We start from the raw sequence: 14,690 nt of genomic DNA, 5'->3' as shown, positions 1-14,690 counted from the left end.
ACGCGATAAAAGCTGAGCAGTTGCTGGAGTAAGCGTATTGCAAAAAACAATCAACCAAGAAAATACAAAAATAACCCAAAATGATATGTATTGCCCTTTTCCCAGGCAGCTGCTCATATTCATATTTTTCGGAATTATAGCAAAAAATTAATAAAATTCTGCCACACCTCCAACGGCAGCATATATTAAATTGTTTCAGTTTCGGGTTTTCTTAACAAATTTGATCGCTCTAAAGCATAGATCGCAAATAACTGATTAACTTATTATAGCTTAAGTTCTAGTTAGGAAAACAACTTGCCTTATTCGTCTCACGCTCTTTTCACAAGTTTAAGTAAAAGACACTTATTTGTAGTCATCGAGGAGGAGTGAACTGTTATTGTATATTTAAACCCGAAGCGCCTTACATTTAGTTTTTAGACAAGTTGGCAGATCATATTTTATGAACAGTGCTTCCAATCGACTGAAATCAGCTGTTAGTTTATTATTGTACGTTTCTCAACTCCGCGCAGTAATCTCGTAGCTAAATTTTAGCTCAAAATGTCTGAATCCGCGCCTGTTCCACCTCTGCCGCCGCCCCCACCACCTTTACTAGCTACCTCAAGCAGTTTCCGTACAGCTTTAGAAAAAGATAAAGTTCATGCAACGCGATCAATCAACGATGAGTGCAGCTGGGCATTGAACTACCTTGAACTGCAGAAGGGCTGTTTTCTTAGTCGAGTCTGTCAGTATGCGCAACCCAAGAGATGCCAATATACTGCCATCGACAGCATTCTACAAGTTAGCAATCCCGATATGTACAGTATGTAGATTATTTTTCTTAACTGTACAATTGGCAGATAGGACCCACCTGTGGATTGACCGCGCTAAGTATGTTGCTCAATGGACAGCCAACGGCTGCGGAATTACTTGTGGACGCCCGTTCACAAAAGTACACAATAAATGGCGAAATGTTCAGTACACAATATTTATACGAATTGGTGCAGAAGCATGTGAGAAGTCCATTGAAATGCCATTTTCATGAAGGCCTTTTAGATTGTGACCAGATAAAGGAGCAACTGTGCGCTGGAGCGTGTCTATTGGTTCCGTATCCTTTTCAAAAAATATTTTCTTCAGGAGTTGGTTCAGTATGTTTTGAATTACATATGTTTATGGGTAGCACTAGTAACGCGTGTGGTGCTTCTCAGAATATACTAACTTTCGGTATTATTTAGTACATAAAAAGGAAACAAGAAAACGAAATACGTTTTTCTACGATATTTTTGTAATTTACAAAATTATTGTGAACCTATTGATCTTAAGTGTTTAAATGGCAACTGAAGAGGAACAGGTACGTAAGTAAGTACAGCCTCTAAGGATTTGGCGGGCTAACTTGTATACTTGCAGCTCAGCCAGGTAATTTTGCCGGTCAAAGAGCCGCTAGACCTAATTCGCCTCAGCTTGGATGAGAAAGTGTACGTAAAAATGCGTAATGAGCGGGAATTGAGAGGACGATTACACGCGTTCGACCAGCACTTGAATATGGTCCTAGGTGATGCTGAAGAAACAGTAACCACCGTTGAAATCGATGAAGAAACGTATGAAGAGGTGTACAAGACCACGAAACGCACCATTCCCATGCTGTTTGTGCGAGGGGATGGCGTTATACTGGTCTCGCCTCCTATGCGAGTGGGCTAGATGGGCTGGATGAGTGAGAGTGGAAGTGGTAGATAAGCTGTCCCATTGTGTTAATTAAGAACGCTGCATTTTTCAAATTATATTAATATTGCTTGAAATAAAGTGCTACCGATTGTGTGTATCAATTAAGAGAATTTGTTTCAAACGTTGGTTAACCTTAATTCTAGACATAAATCTTGGTTATTCAGGTATGATGCCGATGTAAATCATGCGCCTTGCCAGAGATCTGGCCACCGCGCTCACTGGGCACTTATTGTGGGCTACCTAATTGATGACCATGACAAGGTGAGTTCTTATTGAATTAAATGAAATATGCAAATTAAATACATATGCCTACCTTTTACAGTTCTACGTGGTGGCACGCCATGGTAAGACACGAAACTTGGCTATTTGGTCTTTGGCGGCCTTAAGCGAAAGCAATGCCAATCTTGTGGAATTTGCGCAGCCCAAGGGCCACGAAGACCTCACGTTTCTCCTGCCACCTGGAGGCATTGACGGTAACCTAGGTCTTAGGGAACGCTCCATTGTGGTCACCAATCTGCCATATCAAGTAGTTCAAGTGTGTTGATGCAACAATTGCAATGATACCGTCTTTTTGACAAAAAAAACTGATTTCGATCTGTCTTTAAATGTTATATATATGTATATATATATTTAATAATACAATTATAAATTACACATCTTAAACTTGAATTAATTTTACGTTTTTCGCACTCATTCGCAACGCTTTCGACACTCATCTTAAATTGATCAACGTTCGCACCCCATTAGTACATTGTTTTTGAAACAGATTCATTATATATGTTTTCTATATAGTGTACGCATATAATTGCTTACATATATTAACTTGTACAATCTTTGCATCGGCTGTTCGCACTATGAATTTTTGAAAAATCACAACAATAAGAGTAGTACATACTTTAGAATATGCTGATTAGATAGGTATATGTGTATATAGATAGGTATATACCTATATAAGTATTGTATAAGTAGATATTTAGTTGCACATACAGATAATGTCTGAATTTAGATAGTATATAGACGACGGGTTGGTTAAATATGCATTCACATTGCTAAGCAGTTGTAGTTAGAGTATGCTGAATATCATTTATATATTTACGATAGTTTTGTTTTTTTGTTAGTTTAGTTTAGATAATGCCAGAGTTATATACTACATTCCGCTGTTGCCGTGTTAAGAGCAGAGAGTGCTTGAGATCATGTGGCCTAGTCCAGAGCCCTTCTTCTGGCAATGCTCCTGACTCTTGTTTAGCACCTGTTTAGATTAAAGAACAAGCTTATCTAAAAACTGTTTGCAAACGAAACCATTTGGCCAACTGTTCAAAAGACCTGGTTAACAAACTTGATTTGAGAAATTGATTTCTTGCAACTGCAACTACATAGATAAGGTTTTCTTGTACAGGATATTTGATACGTGTTAATTTGATCAAGTGTTAAACGTTTGGATTCTATAATTTCCCTATGTATTATAATTTTTCAGTTATTGAATATTGATGTGTGATGCTTGTGTCAAATATCGAAAGTTTTTGATAAATTCACAAAGTTCGTTTGCGTTTTGTAGACTTAAAAGAACATTAGAAGCTATACGTAGTTTATTAACTAAAAATTTACAAATATGAACTATAAAATAAATTATCATTCTTCTTAGTAAATAATATTAATTGCCGTCCATCCGTACGGCTCCCTTGCTCTCTGTATGTTTGCATGTGTCTGTTCGCTTTCGAGCGAGTCTGCATGAGAATGGGCATTGGATATTTGTTTGACTAGGTTTATTCTGCACACGACATGGGCGTACAGCCGATAAGGGCAATGGGAAAATTCTTTACATGAGTCTGCCACTGTGACGATAACTGGAAGAATTTGACGCCAGTCCACTCGGTGCCGTCAATGTAAACTGTGAGTAAAATAATAATTATAAGCATTGTAAATCTCATTGGCGAAGTACACTTACCACGCAGCGGCACGGGATGTGACTGCTTCGGTGAGCATATTAGACGTGCGACACCCTCTACGCACTGCTCCTTCTCGAGATCACGCTCCTTGTCCTTTTTCTTGCCCAATCGCATAACTGTAGATTGAATTAATTTTAAGTGAATCAGTATTTAATGTGGTTGATCTCTTTAGCCACTTACTTTGCTTCTGCTTCTTCTCCTTGGTGGCGAAACTAACAGTCAGTCCATTGGACATATCACCCATTTGCTGTGCATTCTGCGGCAGGCGCCACACCTGCAGATTCCTAAACGTACTCTTAATGCTATTCTTGCCGCCTCCCGCATCACTGCCGCGCGACATGCCGCTCTTGGACTCCTTGGCATGCACCTCGCCATGCCGCACCAGCGGCCAATAGTCCACTTGCAGCTCGACGGCCTCCGCGGCGGACAGCGCTCCACTCAAAGTCTGTGATTGCGAGGGCGTTATCAGCGCCTCATTGGCACCTCGTTCGCGATGCGTCATACCCGACGCTGGAGGCGTTTGCAACGGTGGTGATATGCGCCCCATGCCCTGGCCCCCTTGCTGTGGCTGCTGCGACTGCGGCGGCGAGCCCGATACACCGCCGTGCATACTCGTGCTGCTCTGACTACCAATGGGTATGGGGTTGCTAGATGCGTTCGTGGAGTTGCCGCTACCAGCGCTGCCAGTCATATTGGACGTGACGTTCTCTTCCAAGTCCAACGAAGCCTGCGTATCCAAGTAGCCAATACGTACGTCCTGCAGACGAAAGGATAATCTTTAAATGATGATGATCGAGTTGAATTATCTGCGTTGTACTTACGCTGACAAAGGGCACAAATATTTGACACGAGTCCTCGTCCTTATAGTTGACCATGGCCTCCGCAATCGGAATCTGTGTGCACGGCCCTGCCGCATGCAGATAGCGTTGTATACGCTGCACCAGCTCCGCAATGTCTGACTTTGCAACGGAGCCCGCATCAGCCAGATTGGCCGTCAGCGCTGTGGCATTGACTGTGGTCACCGCACTGACCGCGGCCGCTGTGGCAGCTGCACGCTCGCACAGCTGCGCCCAGTTCTCGGAGCCAAACATGGCAGCATACGCCTGATCCATTTGGCTCAGATGACGCGCCACGCTGCCGTTGCTGCTGCCGCCGCCAATGGGCACCAGATAGAACCGTAAGTGATTCAGCCAGTCGGGTGGACGTACGCCCAGCAGTTCCACGTAATGCCGCAGTGTCGCGCCCTGCAGCCAGTCGCCGCCAATCAGCAGCACCTTTACCGTGTGCGGTGGCTTGGCGTTCGAGTTGCAACTAGTTTGATTAGGGGAGAGAGAGAGAGAGAGATGTTTAATGATTGCAGCTCTAAGCCAATGAGGGATGTTCACTTACTACTTTTGGATCTTGGCCATAAGTGCTTGGAGCACAGCCTTGACCTCGGCCGTGTTCTGGGGCACAAATGCCGGCTTAAAGGAATTGGCAAACAACGTGACGAGCTTAGCCAGCAGCGTGCTGCCGCCCAGAGCCTCGGGCGGACTAATGATGGTCACCACCTCGGGTATGACATTATCATCGCCGGCAAACACACGACTCAGCTGATCCAGCAACAGCTTGCGCGGCTCCACATTTGTGGGCGACAGGCAAGCCTCTAGTGCGGAGCGCGGCTCGGCGCTCAGGCTGAGAGTGTGCTTCCGCTTGACCACCGCATTGCTGTTGTTCCCAATGCTCGCGTTATTAGCACTACCCAGACCCATCGTATTGCTTGATGTGCGAAAGAGACGCGAACGCTTCTCGGTCTGTGCCTGCGCCGGACTGATGCTGTTCATGTTGCCCGTGACGGAGCTGACTGGTGTCAACTGCTGATACTGTTGCTGGCGCATGTAATCCTTGTCCCTGGGTGGACTGTTCTGGGGATCAGAATTCTGGCCATCGGTGTAGCCGGCATTGCCCTCGTTACCGGAACTATCGTTGCCAGTGCGATCTGTGTAGGAAGTCAAGAACAATTAAATTAAAATTAGATAGAAATCGATATTCGATTCGCAGGTCAGATAGGGGGAATTGAGGATTTATTGCGCTAGGTGAGGTGCACTAAAACTCGATTTATCAAAAAAGAAAAGCTATTACTATGCATGCAGGCTGTAACTGGGAAAATCAACAGACTTTCCACCCCCTCCCCTCCGATCCACCACTGCACAGCGGACTACCTCTTAATGAAATATCGGGATATACATATGAAGTTCATTCCAAGGTGTTCTAGTGCGTATGTGACGTAAATAAATAATAAATGCCACGTTTGTAAATATACACAGGTATAACTTTTTACTAACCCTAGCCCAAGGCGTACGTATTTGTGCTATCATATGTACATAAGTGTGTATGTATGTATATGTATGTATGTGTGCATACATAAGGTGTATGCCGGTTATACACCTTTGGATTGTATATTTATTTTTACTTTTATAGCGTGTTCCACTTGAGTTTTCTTGGCAATGTCGCAATTAATCTCAATCGAGGGACAAGGCTCGACATGCAATGAAAAGGCTAAAGGAGAGGTGGCAAATGGCCAGTAGCATAGACGCTGTGATTAAGGGTGCGTTTGATGTTCTGTTGGTGTGTTTATTAATTGAAAACAAAAAAATATATATGTACATACATACATATGTATATAACAAAAAATAACTTTTTTTTGCTAAAAATAAACTTTTGAATTAATTGATGTTCTGTTTCATTTTGTTGATCTACAAGCGCTCGAGCATGCATAGCTTATGTATGTATTTATGCATTTTTTTGTGTCAAAATTTTGATAGAACAGCATGAATTCTAATTTCATTTCATGAACATTACCACGGCCCATTTGCATTTTTGTGACGTCACAACATTTACAGCACTTCCCATTCATGCAAATAACAGCAGGCGATGCACGGTCACACTGTCAATGTAAGCGCTGCACTTTCAAGTGCGATTGCATTCGTAAGCCTGCCTCTGTGTGTGTTTGTGTGCTCGCGTGTGAATTAAGTTTTGTGTGCGTGTGCTTGTGTGGGTGTGTGAGTGAGTAAAGGCGTGCGTAATGGGGCGGCAGGCCAAGGATTTCAATTTTAAAAATAAACACAACAAATCAAAAGTTATTAATGTGTTCGTTTCCTTGCAAGTACAGTGCACATTGGATATGTTCACTGCCACACATACAAACATATGTAGAGCTGAGCCCGCAAAGGCCTAGTCAGTCTGTCAGTCAATCAGTCAACTCATACATATATCAAACGTGCCTTGTACTTGATTCCGATTGGATTGGGTTGAGGGTGTTGTGTGTGCATATGTGGAGGAAATGTGTGTATTTTTAGTATATTTTTGTAGCTGTGGGTGGGTGGTCGGGAGTCGGGAGTGTGGATAGGGGTTTAAATTATTCGTGTTATACAGTTAGAGGGTATTAAGTGTGGATTTGCGTAATTATTTTGTAATTTTATTTGTTTTTTTGTTTTGCTGCAGTTTACACAGACCTGGTGTTGTAGCCGAATTATTATTGTTTGTTAAATGAATGCTTTTTTGGTTTTTGTTATATTCAATATTGTAAGATGAATTGGTCAATTGGTCGCTCTTATCCGATGATCGGCGCTCAGAGTTTCCTGCAAAAGAAATTTGTACAAGCCATGCAAAATGTTTTGGTTTTTCTTTGTTTGTGTATTAAATATAAATATGGGAAACAATTAAGCTTTCCAATCGACTAAGTGTCAGTACTTAAATGGTTAATTAAAAATAAGGCAAAACTATAACAAATCAAAATTAATTGTAACTGTAATTGTAATTGTATTGCATAGTCTCCAATTTCGCTCCCTTTTCATTTTCGGGCCTCTCTTCTTTCTGTGTAGTGGTGTTCATTTATGTATTCGTATTTACATATGTATGTACAATATGCTATAGCCGTCACAGTTGGACAAATAGTCCACTGCATTGACTGCAAGTAAGAGTCCATCTGACGAAGTTCAATCTCTCTCTCTCTCTCGCTCTCTTTTTCTGTTTCTATATGACCTTGCAATTGTGTATCAGTGTCTGCGTATTTGTGTGTCTGTGTGTGTGGGTATAAAACGTACTGTTGTTTATTTTCGCACCAAACGTTGCCTTGACCGAAAACGGACAACAACAAGAATGAGCTATTCGATATGCCCGAAGAGATGATACCTTGCATTTTGAATATTTGAGGGAAATGGAAAAAATTTGTATAATTTTTAATGTTTATTATCCATCTGTTGATACTGAAATGAAGCTATCGGACATGCTTTGTTCTCCCACTTGAACTGAAGTAATATACCCTCTATATAACCGCTTTCGGTTATATATTTATAGTCTCTGCACTGGTGGGCGTGCAAAAAAAGTATTGCTTGCTTTTCGGCAGAAGGCACTTTTTCGTCGCGCAATCTCAAACGGACATAGGCGTCAATTTTTCGCTAGTGTAAGTGCTTAAAATGTTACCTTAGAGAGCAATACAAATATCAAGATTAGACAACTCGTCAATTACTTTGAAATTACTGGAGCAATGCTCCCATTAAAATGCAACAACGATAGCAACAACAAACACAACCAACATGAATTACTATTAGATTTTATCAGAACTTACCCATTGCACCGCCAACGCCGCTGCCTGGGGCGCCGCTGCCATTGCCCGAGAGACTGTCGTGCAGCATGATGCGCGAGTTGGTGAAGAACGGACGTAGCGATGGCTTCGGCGTGGACCCAATCGATATGCTGTCCATGTCCGGCCCGGAATCATCGCCCTCGCAGCAGGACAACGACTCCAGCTCCTGAAACAGGGCGTCCAAGTCGCGCTCCCCACGCAATGCAGCAGTGCCACTATGTGCTTCATCCTCCAGCTCCCCGCTGGCCTTGAATCGCTTCAACAGTGCAACAATTTTCTGTTTAAAATTGCGCTGCTGCAGTGAAATTGTCTGAATAAAAAGAAGATACAAGTTCAAGTTGATTACAGTTAATCAAATATTCAATTAAACTAATTGCTTAGCTAATTTTGGCACGTAAACACAACTCCGATATATCCAGATTCTAGTACATTAACTAGATATACTTGCTCTCACATATACACACACTTGTAATGTTGCTAACTGCGCACTTCATGCAGCGACTGCGCTCTATCTGCCTGCTGCCTCCCTAGCATGGCAAATATTTGATTGAATAACTGTGAATGCATAGAGTTGCGCATCTCGCACCATTACTAAGGGAAGAACTGAGCACAGACTGGTGTGCATTACTAGAACGCCATCTTCTGGTTGTTACATACGTTGGCTTTAACACATGATACCCGTCTGAGCTATTTTAAATGAGTTGAGTATATAAAAAGCAATTTCCTTGAATAATCCTCTTATCAGCCTGAGAGAGGGATATATACATCTACGAAGTTTAATGTAAAACGGCAAATGAGGGCTATAACTAAAACTGAATGTAAATATATAATAAATTAAATATAAAACTTATGAACACATTATTTACATATATTTACATTTATATATATATTTATAGGCATGTATTAATACGTTTTCATTTTTATCCGCTGGCTATTTATACTGGACAGTCGTTAACTAGTTTTTCCTGTCGTAATTTAAATATTAATGTCTTAGGGGTTAATGCCATAAAAACTTTAAGCTCTTACAGATCGTTAAATTCAAATCTGAAGGAAGTTGCGTGAAGCAGTTTTATGCAGCTGCGCTGCTTAAATAAAACAAAAAAAAAGCTTTTTAATTGCTGTCGTGTCTTTTTCGTCTCCCCATCTTTACCTCTCATTTGCTCTGTCCCTCTCTATCCCTCTCTCCCTCTCTCTTCGTCATTAAGCATCTTTTTATCTACGACAGACATTTAAATGATCCTGGCAATAAAAGCCAACACATTAATAACGTGCAGCGCAACAACAACAACAACAATATTTATACTGACAGCAATGAAAACAAATGACGCAGTCTAATATTACACCTGTTCAGGTAGCCTGCTCACAAAAGGGGCGTAACAGTCGAACATGTCATTTTGTGCCGGCAACTAGTTGCCCAGAGGAGCACCACTGATGTCACTCCCTCCTCCATCTCCGTCTGCGCTCCCTCCATATAAGTCGGCTACTGTGTTCAGTTGTTCGCCTGCAGCATATAATTGGCCCCTATATTAGCTCGTTTCTTAAATATTTATAAGAGCTCTTAAGTTCTGAAGAATTTTGTCCCCCTACACTAAATATTGTTGCTTCTGGGGTTGCCTCGGCATTAAAAATATGAAATTGATTTTCTAATTATACCTAAGCCACAATGCCGGTGCTATTGACATGTTCCACTGATCCCCATTCAACAATAACCCCAGCTGCGACAGTTTTCTCTAATCTTATCAGAAGCACTGAAGATTTGCATTTAGTTATCTCTGAGATTAGACACAATTTGTTGGCTAGCTATTGTACACAAGCAAAAATATATACATATATGTATATATACTTCTCAGTTAATAATTTCAGGAATAATAAAAAATAATATTATTTTTTTAATAATTAACATGCTTTATGTAAGCTTTTTATATGGTATGTATTATGGTATGTAAAGTAACAAAATGTAAAATTTCCTTTATTGTTGGTCATTTATCAGTTGACATATTTGTTTGTGATAATATATAGGACACTTTAAGAGTAGTTAGCTATTATTTGACAAAATATCTCAAATATTCTCAGACAACTTAGCTAACAAGCTAGTGAATTTATTTATTACTATTAAAATTAACTAAACTTCTAGGATATATCTGAGTCGCGCCTTCACATTTGTACCTTGACTTTCGACTTGCATGACGCCGTGCATTCACAGATTGATTCATGCCATCCAATTTGCATGCAGGCAGGCAGTCAATAAGCTACGTCTGCACTTGCAGCTATTTCTGGTTAATGACATTTGAAGCAGCAGTGATTGAAAATTCATTGCATAAATCACGGCGTTGGAGACGTCAGTGAAAAATCGTGTTAGGCCCCCAGCTGATGGGGAGACTTCATTGGCAGCAGTAGGTGTAGCACTGGCAGCGTGGCTTTGCAGTCGCATTAAGCAACCCCAAATGGCATAACAACATATTACGATTCTTGGGCCGATTCAGTTGCTGGCACTGAAATATTCTGGTGGCTTGTGCGAATTAATTCAAGGCCAGCCACGATAATTGTCAACAGATTCGATAGCAAATTCCTAGCCATGCCTTAGTTGCACCTAAACATAGTACCTATTTAGAGCTATGCAATGTCTTAGCCACAAGTGCAGCGAGAGTGAGGGGGCTCTGGGCAAGAGAATGCCGAAAATGTGTTTGCTTTACGGAAATAATTGCATGCTGTTGCCTCGATTATTGCGTCATCTGTTTGAAATTTCGAAAACAACATCGAGACAACCACAACAACAATAGCTACAAATGAATAAAATAATATCTATTTATGTATGTATGCTTGTACTCATATATATATTGTGGCTAATATAGAGCAAGTGCTACGGCTGGCAACTTGTCACAGACCAAAGCCTTTGATAATTGCAGCCATGCGAAATGAGCGATCATAATAAAAGAAGCAGAGCTTTGCACCAAAAAATACAAATTAACTTTATAAAAATATAATATATAAATATACATATCCATATATATATATATATATATATATATTCGCCACACATTAGTTATAAATGACCCATGCTTAATTTGATAAAACTAGGCAAAGTCTAATTTTTTACAGATATTAAATATAATAACTATAACTAGACTTTTATTCTGATAAAAATAGTTTAGCTGGTCCATGCAAGTCTAATTCATTATATATATATAAGGATTTTACATATTTGTACTAATATAACCATGGCTTATATCCTGCTAAACAAACTGAATATAATATTGTTGCCATGGGAAAATGTCTCTAGTATTCTCTAGTATAAACTTTTAAGCAACTTACTCAAGCAAAGAACTTATCAAATGATTTTAATCTAATTAAAGACCTTATAGCAAAGGTGTGTAATCTAAAATTGTTTTTTTTTTCTTCGATTTAAGTTTTGTTTATTGAAGATAAGTAAAGTTGTTATTTGTTTACTGCATAATGAACAGAAATTGGTCGCTTTAGAGAAAGTGCCCTTGACTGTGGCCATGTCAAGCGGTCAGAGCAATTATTTTAAATAGGTGGGTGGACAAATTGGGGCACACCTGTTAAGGCTTACACGATATACGCACACGCATACATGTATGTGTCATATATGTATCTATGTGCGCTATTTATATTGGATATGTTGTGACTCACCCGACTGAACTTGGCGCGGGATGAGCTCTTGTCCTTCATTTCGAACTCGCTGTCACTGTCCACGGGATGGTGCTGATGCGGATGATGGCCAACTATTGCGATATCCTCAATGCCCGATCTTTGCAGCTTATTCCGATACTTGCGCATATCATGCTTGGCCGGATTATAGTCACGCTTCTGGTCGTAGCCGGTGATGGCCAGCTCGTTGGACTCGTCGTTGAATTCGCCTGAACTGAATTCGCCTTCCTCGTCCTCGTCTGAGTATTCTGCAACGCGATCTGTCAAACGATATTGAATAACCAGATGTATAATAGACCGTCTGTTATAATGCTAGCACGTTTCTTACATTCAATATATTTAAATGTTTGTATCTATGTATATAGTATTTATATTGTTGTCTAAGCTTTCGACAGTTCTGTCTGGTTGAACAGTCGTCAGACGTGACGCCGCAACCGCCAGCTTCTTTTTGCGTTGTTTATTGAGGCCCGCCGTTTATGAAGTTTACTTAATAATTCTTTTAGCTTTGTCTTTTAATTTATTTCTGTTTCTTTTTCGTTTTTACTTAAACGCGTACTGCGTACTTCATCGAAAAGTGCAGCAAAGTAAAGAGGAAAAAAACACGCGCGCGCTTTGCTTTTGTTTTGCCGCTGCTTCTGACGTCTACGTAAATAAATTAATCACAAGATATCAGCCTCGAGTTATCGGTTCATCTCACTTCGCGTCGATTGAACAGAAAAGCTTTTCCTTCCGACGTGTGCTTCGCCACACGGTTGCCAGCTTAATGAATGTGCGCTGTGCCGACTCTTTACACACAATGCTTGTTGCGACGCCAGCAGAGCAGAGCAGAGACAGCGACAGCGACAGCGACTGAGACAGCGCAGAGCAGAGCAACAGCGTTAACTGAAAAAGAGCGCGCCACTTTCTCACCTATGCACTACGGCAGCGGAGAGGGGGAGGGGCAGCCAGCAGCGGACAGCGGATAGTGGGCAATGAGCGATGGACGATGAGTTGGCCGCGCACTGGGGGAAATTGTTTTCAAATCATTACGAGAAATTGTCGGACGAACGCCTAGATATATGCGAGGGCCGATCCAAGTGTTATAAGCTCTATATATACATATACGAAGAATTTGTGAATACGTGTACATATTATATAGATATACATATGTAGCTTATTAAGACACCCATATATCGATATTTATCTATATGCATCTATTTCTGTACATACATATTCATTGTAGCCTATAACTAATTGTTAGTCTCATCAGATTTGGCAGATAAGCAATAGTACATAATATACATACTACAACAGTTTGGGTTACTTAAACAGTTCAATTGGAGAAAACAAAGAATTTAGTTATAGCCCCCATATCTACTGTTTTCTGTATCTAGCCAAATATATTTAAGACACTTGTTAATATAAAAACAAATACTAAATAAACATCAAAATAGTGTATTATAAACAGCTATCAATACCGATCAAACTTCCCTCGAGCACTACTGCATGCGTTATCATACGTCATACATATGTCTGTATGTATGTATGTGTTCGTACGAAAGCTCTCGAGTCGTGCGGGGGCATGGCAAACGGTTATTAAAGTTATTTTTACGCATCGATTCAGTTAATTGAAGAAATACTCATCGATGAGCAGACAACCATACATAAACACACTCATATTTATAAGCATGTGCATGTGTGTGCATACATTCATGTATGTATGTATGTATGTATGTATTTATAGAAACTTCAAAACTCTCGTTAGCGCACTTTCTATCCCTATCTCGCTCGCTCACCATTTAAGCTTGGGCTTTCGGCGTGCACGAAAGAAAAAGTCTGATTAGATTTCTGCTGTTGTCATTGTCCCGTCATCTGCCTATTGCTTATTATTGTCTGCATGTAATTCGTCGATCGGCGCGTTTGCTTGCCCCCGCTGTTTTGCTTTCTGTTTTACTATTTATTTATTTTCTTGCATGTTTCGCTGCCGTTATCATTTACACACAATTCGAATCGAGCGTTTACCGGCCGGCAACGACAGCCGCCCATCGCGTGCCCGAGCGACGGAAACGTGTGAATCGAAAATGGACAACAAAAAATGTTGGAGGCCCTAAGATCGTAGCGCGTGAGTGTGTGTATGTGTGTGCGTGTGTATCTCTTTGAGTGGATAGGTGTTACTTTTAACAGCAGTAAACAAACAGTTAACTGATTAGAAGCTTAGGTGATTATAAGACAAGCATCTTCACCAGGAACAGAGTCGTACTCCTTGTCTACAAAACGCATAGATGCGTACATGCATATGTATGTAGGTATGTATGTACATATTTCTGTTATCTCAAGCAAGTGGCGTGTGGGGCGCTCAGACAACAATAACAACAGCAAGATTCCACTGCTAAATGGAGCAGCTACTGGAGCTGTGCACGGATGCATTGAGCAAAAGAAGAACAACCACTTTACTGCAATTATTTCGTTTTCATCTTTAATTGGAATTTGTTATTGTATTTATATCTAGATTGACCCATCTCACATTTATTATTTATTTTTTTTCTTTTAGATTTTACAGAGAATTTTAAAATTGAGTCTATACATAGGCCAGAAATGCATCGCATATTGAAGCATTTTTCCTAAAAAATATGCAAGTAGTTTCCCCGAATGAATATAAATAATGTTTCAATCATGTATATAAAATTCCGTAAACTTTTACTTTTCGCACAAACTTTGCAAATTATTGACCATGAACGATGCGAAAAGAATATGTTTCAACTGTATAATCT

The 14,690-nt window shown here is 40.5% G+C and overlaps 3 protein-coding genes across 7 annotated transcripts in view; 2 read left to right on the top strand and 1 right to left on the bottom strand.

Moving 5' to 3' along the window:
* The first annotated feature begins 449 nt into the window (after window positions 1-449).
* Window positions 450-2,367, top strand: LOC108659899 (actin maturation protease). 2 transcript variants are annotated; one of them, XM_018113063.3, is made up of 4 exons: window positions 450-777; window positions 837-1,084; window positions 1,863-1,959; window positions 2,021-2,367. In XM_018113063.3, exons 1-4 carry the CDS (start codon window positions 538-540, stop codon window positions 2,240-2,242), a joined length of 807 nt encoding a protein of 268 aa, XP_017968552.1. In that variant the 5' UTR covers window positions 450-537; the 3' UTR covers window positions 2,243-2,367. The 2 variants fall into 2 exon arrangements, with proteins under 2 accessions (XP_017968552.1, XP_089121767.1); XM_089265641.1 differs by having other exon boundaries at window positions 639-777; window positions 841-1,084.
* LSm3 (U6 snRNA-associated Sm-like protein LSm3) lies at window positions 1,164-1,813 on the top strand. The gene is made up of 3 exons (XM_089265642.1): window positions 1,164-1,327; window positions 1,384-1,699; window positions 1,734-1,813. Exons 1-2 carry the CDS (start codon window positions 1,307-1,309, stop codon window positions 1,672-1,674), a joined length of 312 nt encoding a protein of 103 aa, XP_089121768.1. The 5' UTR covers window positions 1,164-1,306; the 3' UTR covers window positions 1,675-1,699; window positions 1,734-1,813.
* Window positions 2,368-3,266: 899 nt separating the features above from the next.
* Window positions 3,267-14,690, bottom strand: part of KrT95D (phosphofurin acidic cluster sorting protein KrT95D) — a 38,937-nt gene continuing 27,513 nt past the window's right edge. For 3 of the 4 annotated variants that reach the window (XM_018113056.3, XM_089265639.1, XM_089265640.1), the window contains exons 5-12: window positions 11,923-12,200; window positions 8,254-8,581; window positions 7,139-7,264; window positions 5,034-5,622; window positions 4,466-4,955; window positions 3,825-4,401; window positions 3,644-3,760; window positions 3,267-3,586 (exon numbers count right to left, since the gene is read on the bottom strand). In XM_018113056.3, the coding sequence (XP_017968545.1) occupies window positions 3,462-3,586; window positions 3,644-3,760; window positions 3,825-4,401; window positions 4,466-4,955; window positions 5,034-5,622; window positions 7,139-7,264; window positions 8,254-8,581; window positions 11,923-12,200 (2,630 nt within the window). In that variant the 3' untranslated portion in view covers window positions 3,267-3,461. The remainder of the gene's footprint in view (window positions 3,587-3,643; window positions 3,761-3,824; window positions 4,402-4,465; window positions 4,956-5,033; window positions 5,623-7,138; window positions 7,265-8,253; window positions 8,582-11,922; window positions 12,201-14,690) is intronic. The other variant, XM_030383696.2, reaches the window with a different exon arrangement.

Source organism: Drosophila navojoa, chromosome 2 (assembly GCF_054131105.1).
Source record: "Drosophila navojoa isolate 15081-1374.11 chromosome 2, UAZ_NAV_1.0, whole genome shotgun sequence".
Lineage (NCBI taxonomy): Eukaryota > Metazoa > Arthropoda > Insecta > Diptera > Drosophilidae > Drosophila > Drosophila navojoa.
The sequence above is the reverse complement of the archived record's forward strand: the minus strand, read 5'-3'. Positions and strand labels throughout refer to the sequence as shown.

Coding starts and splice junctions, on each gene's coding strand:
- LSm3 (XM_089265642.1), top strand. CDS start 1,307: ATGGCAACTGAAGAGGAACAG. Junction 1,328..1,383: donor TGGCAACTGAAGAGGAACAG/GTACGTAAGTAA, acceptor GTATACTTGCAG/CTCAGCCAGGTAATTTTGCC.
- LOC108659899 (XM_018113063.3), top strand. CDS start 538: ATGTCTGAATCCGCGCCTGTTCCACCTCTGCCGCCGCCCCCACCACCT. Junction 778..836: donor CCATCGACAGCATTCTACAA/GTTAGCAATCCC, acceptor TACAATTGGCAG/ATAGGACCCACCTGTGGATT. Junction 1,085..1,862: donor GGAGCGTGTCTATTGGTTCC/GTATCCTTTTCA, acceptor TTGGTTATTCAG/GTATGATGCCGATGTAAATC.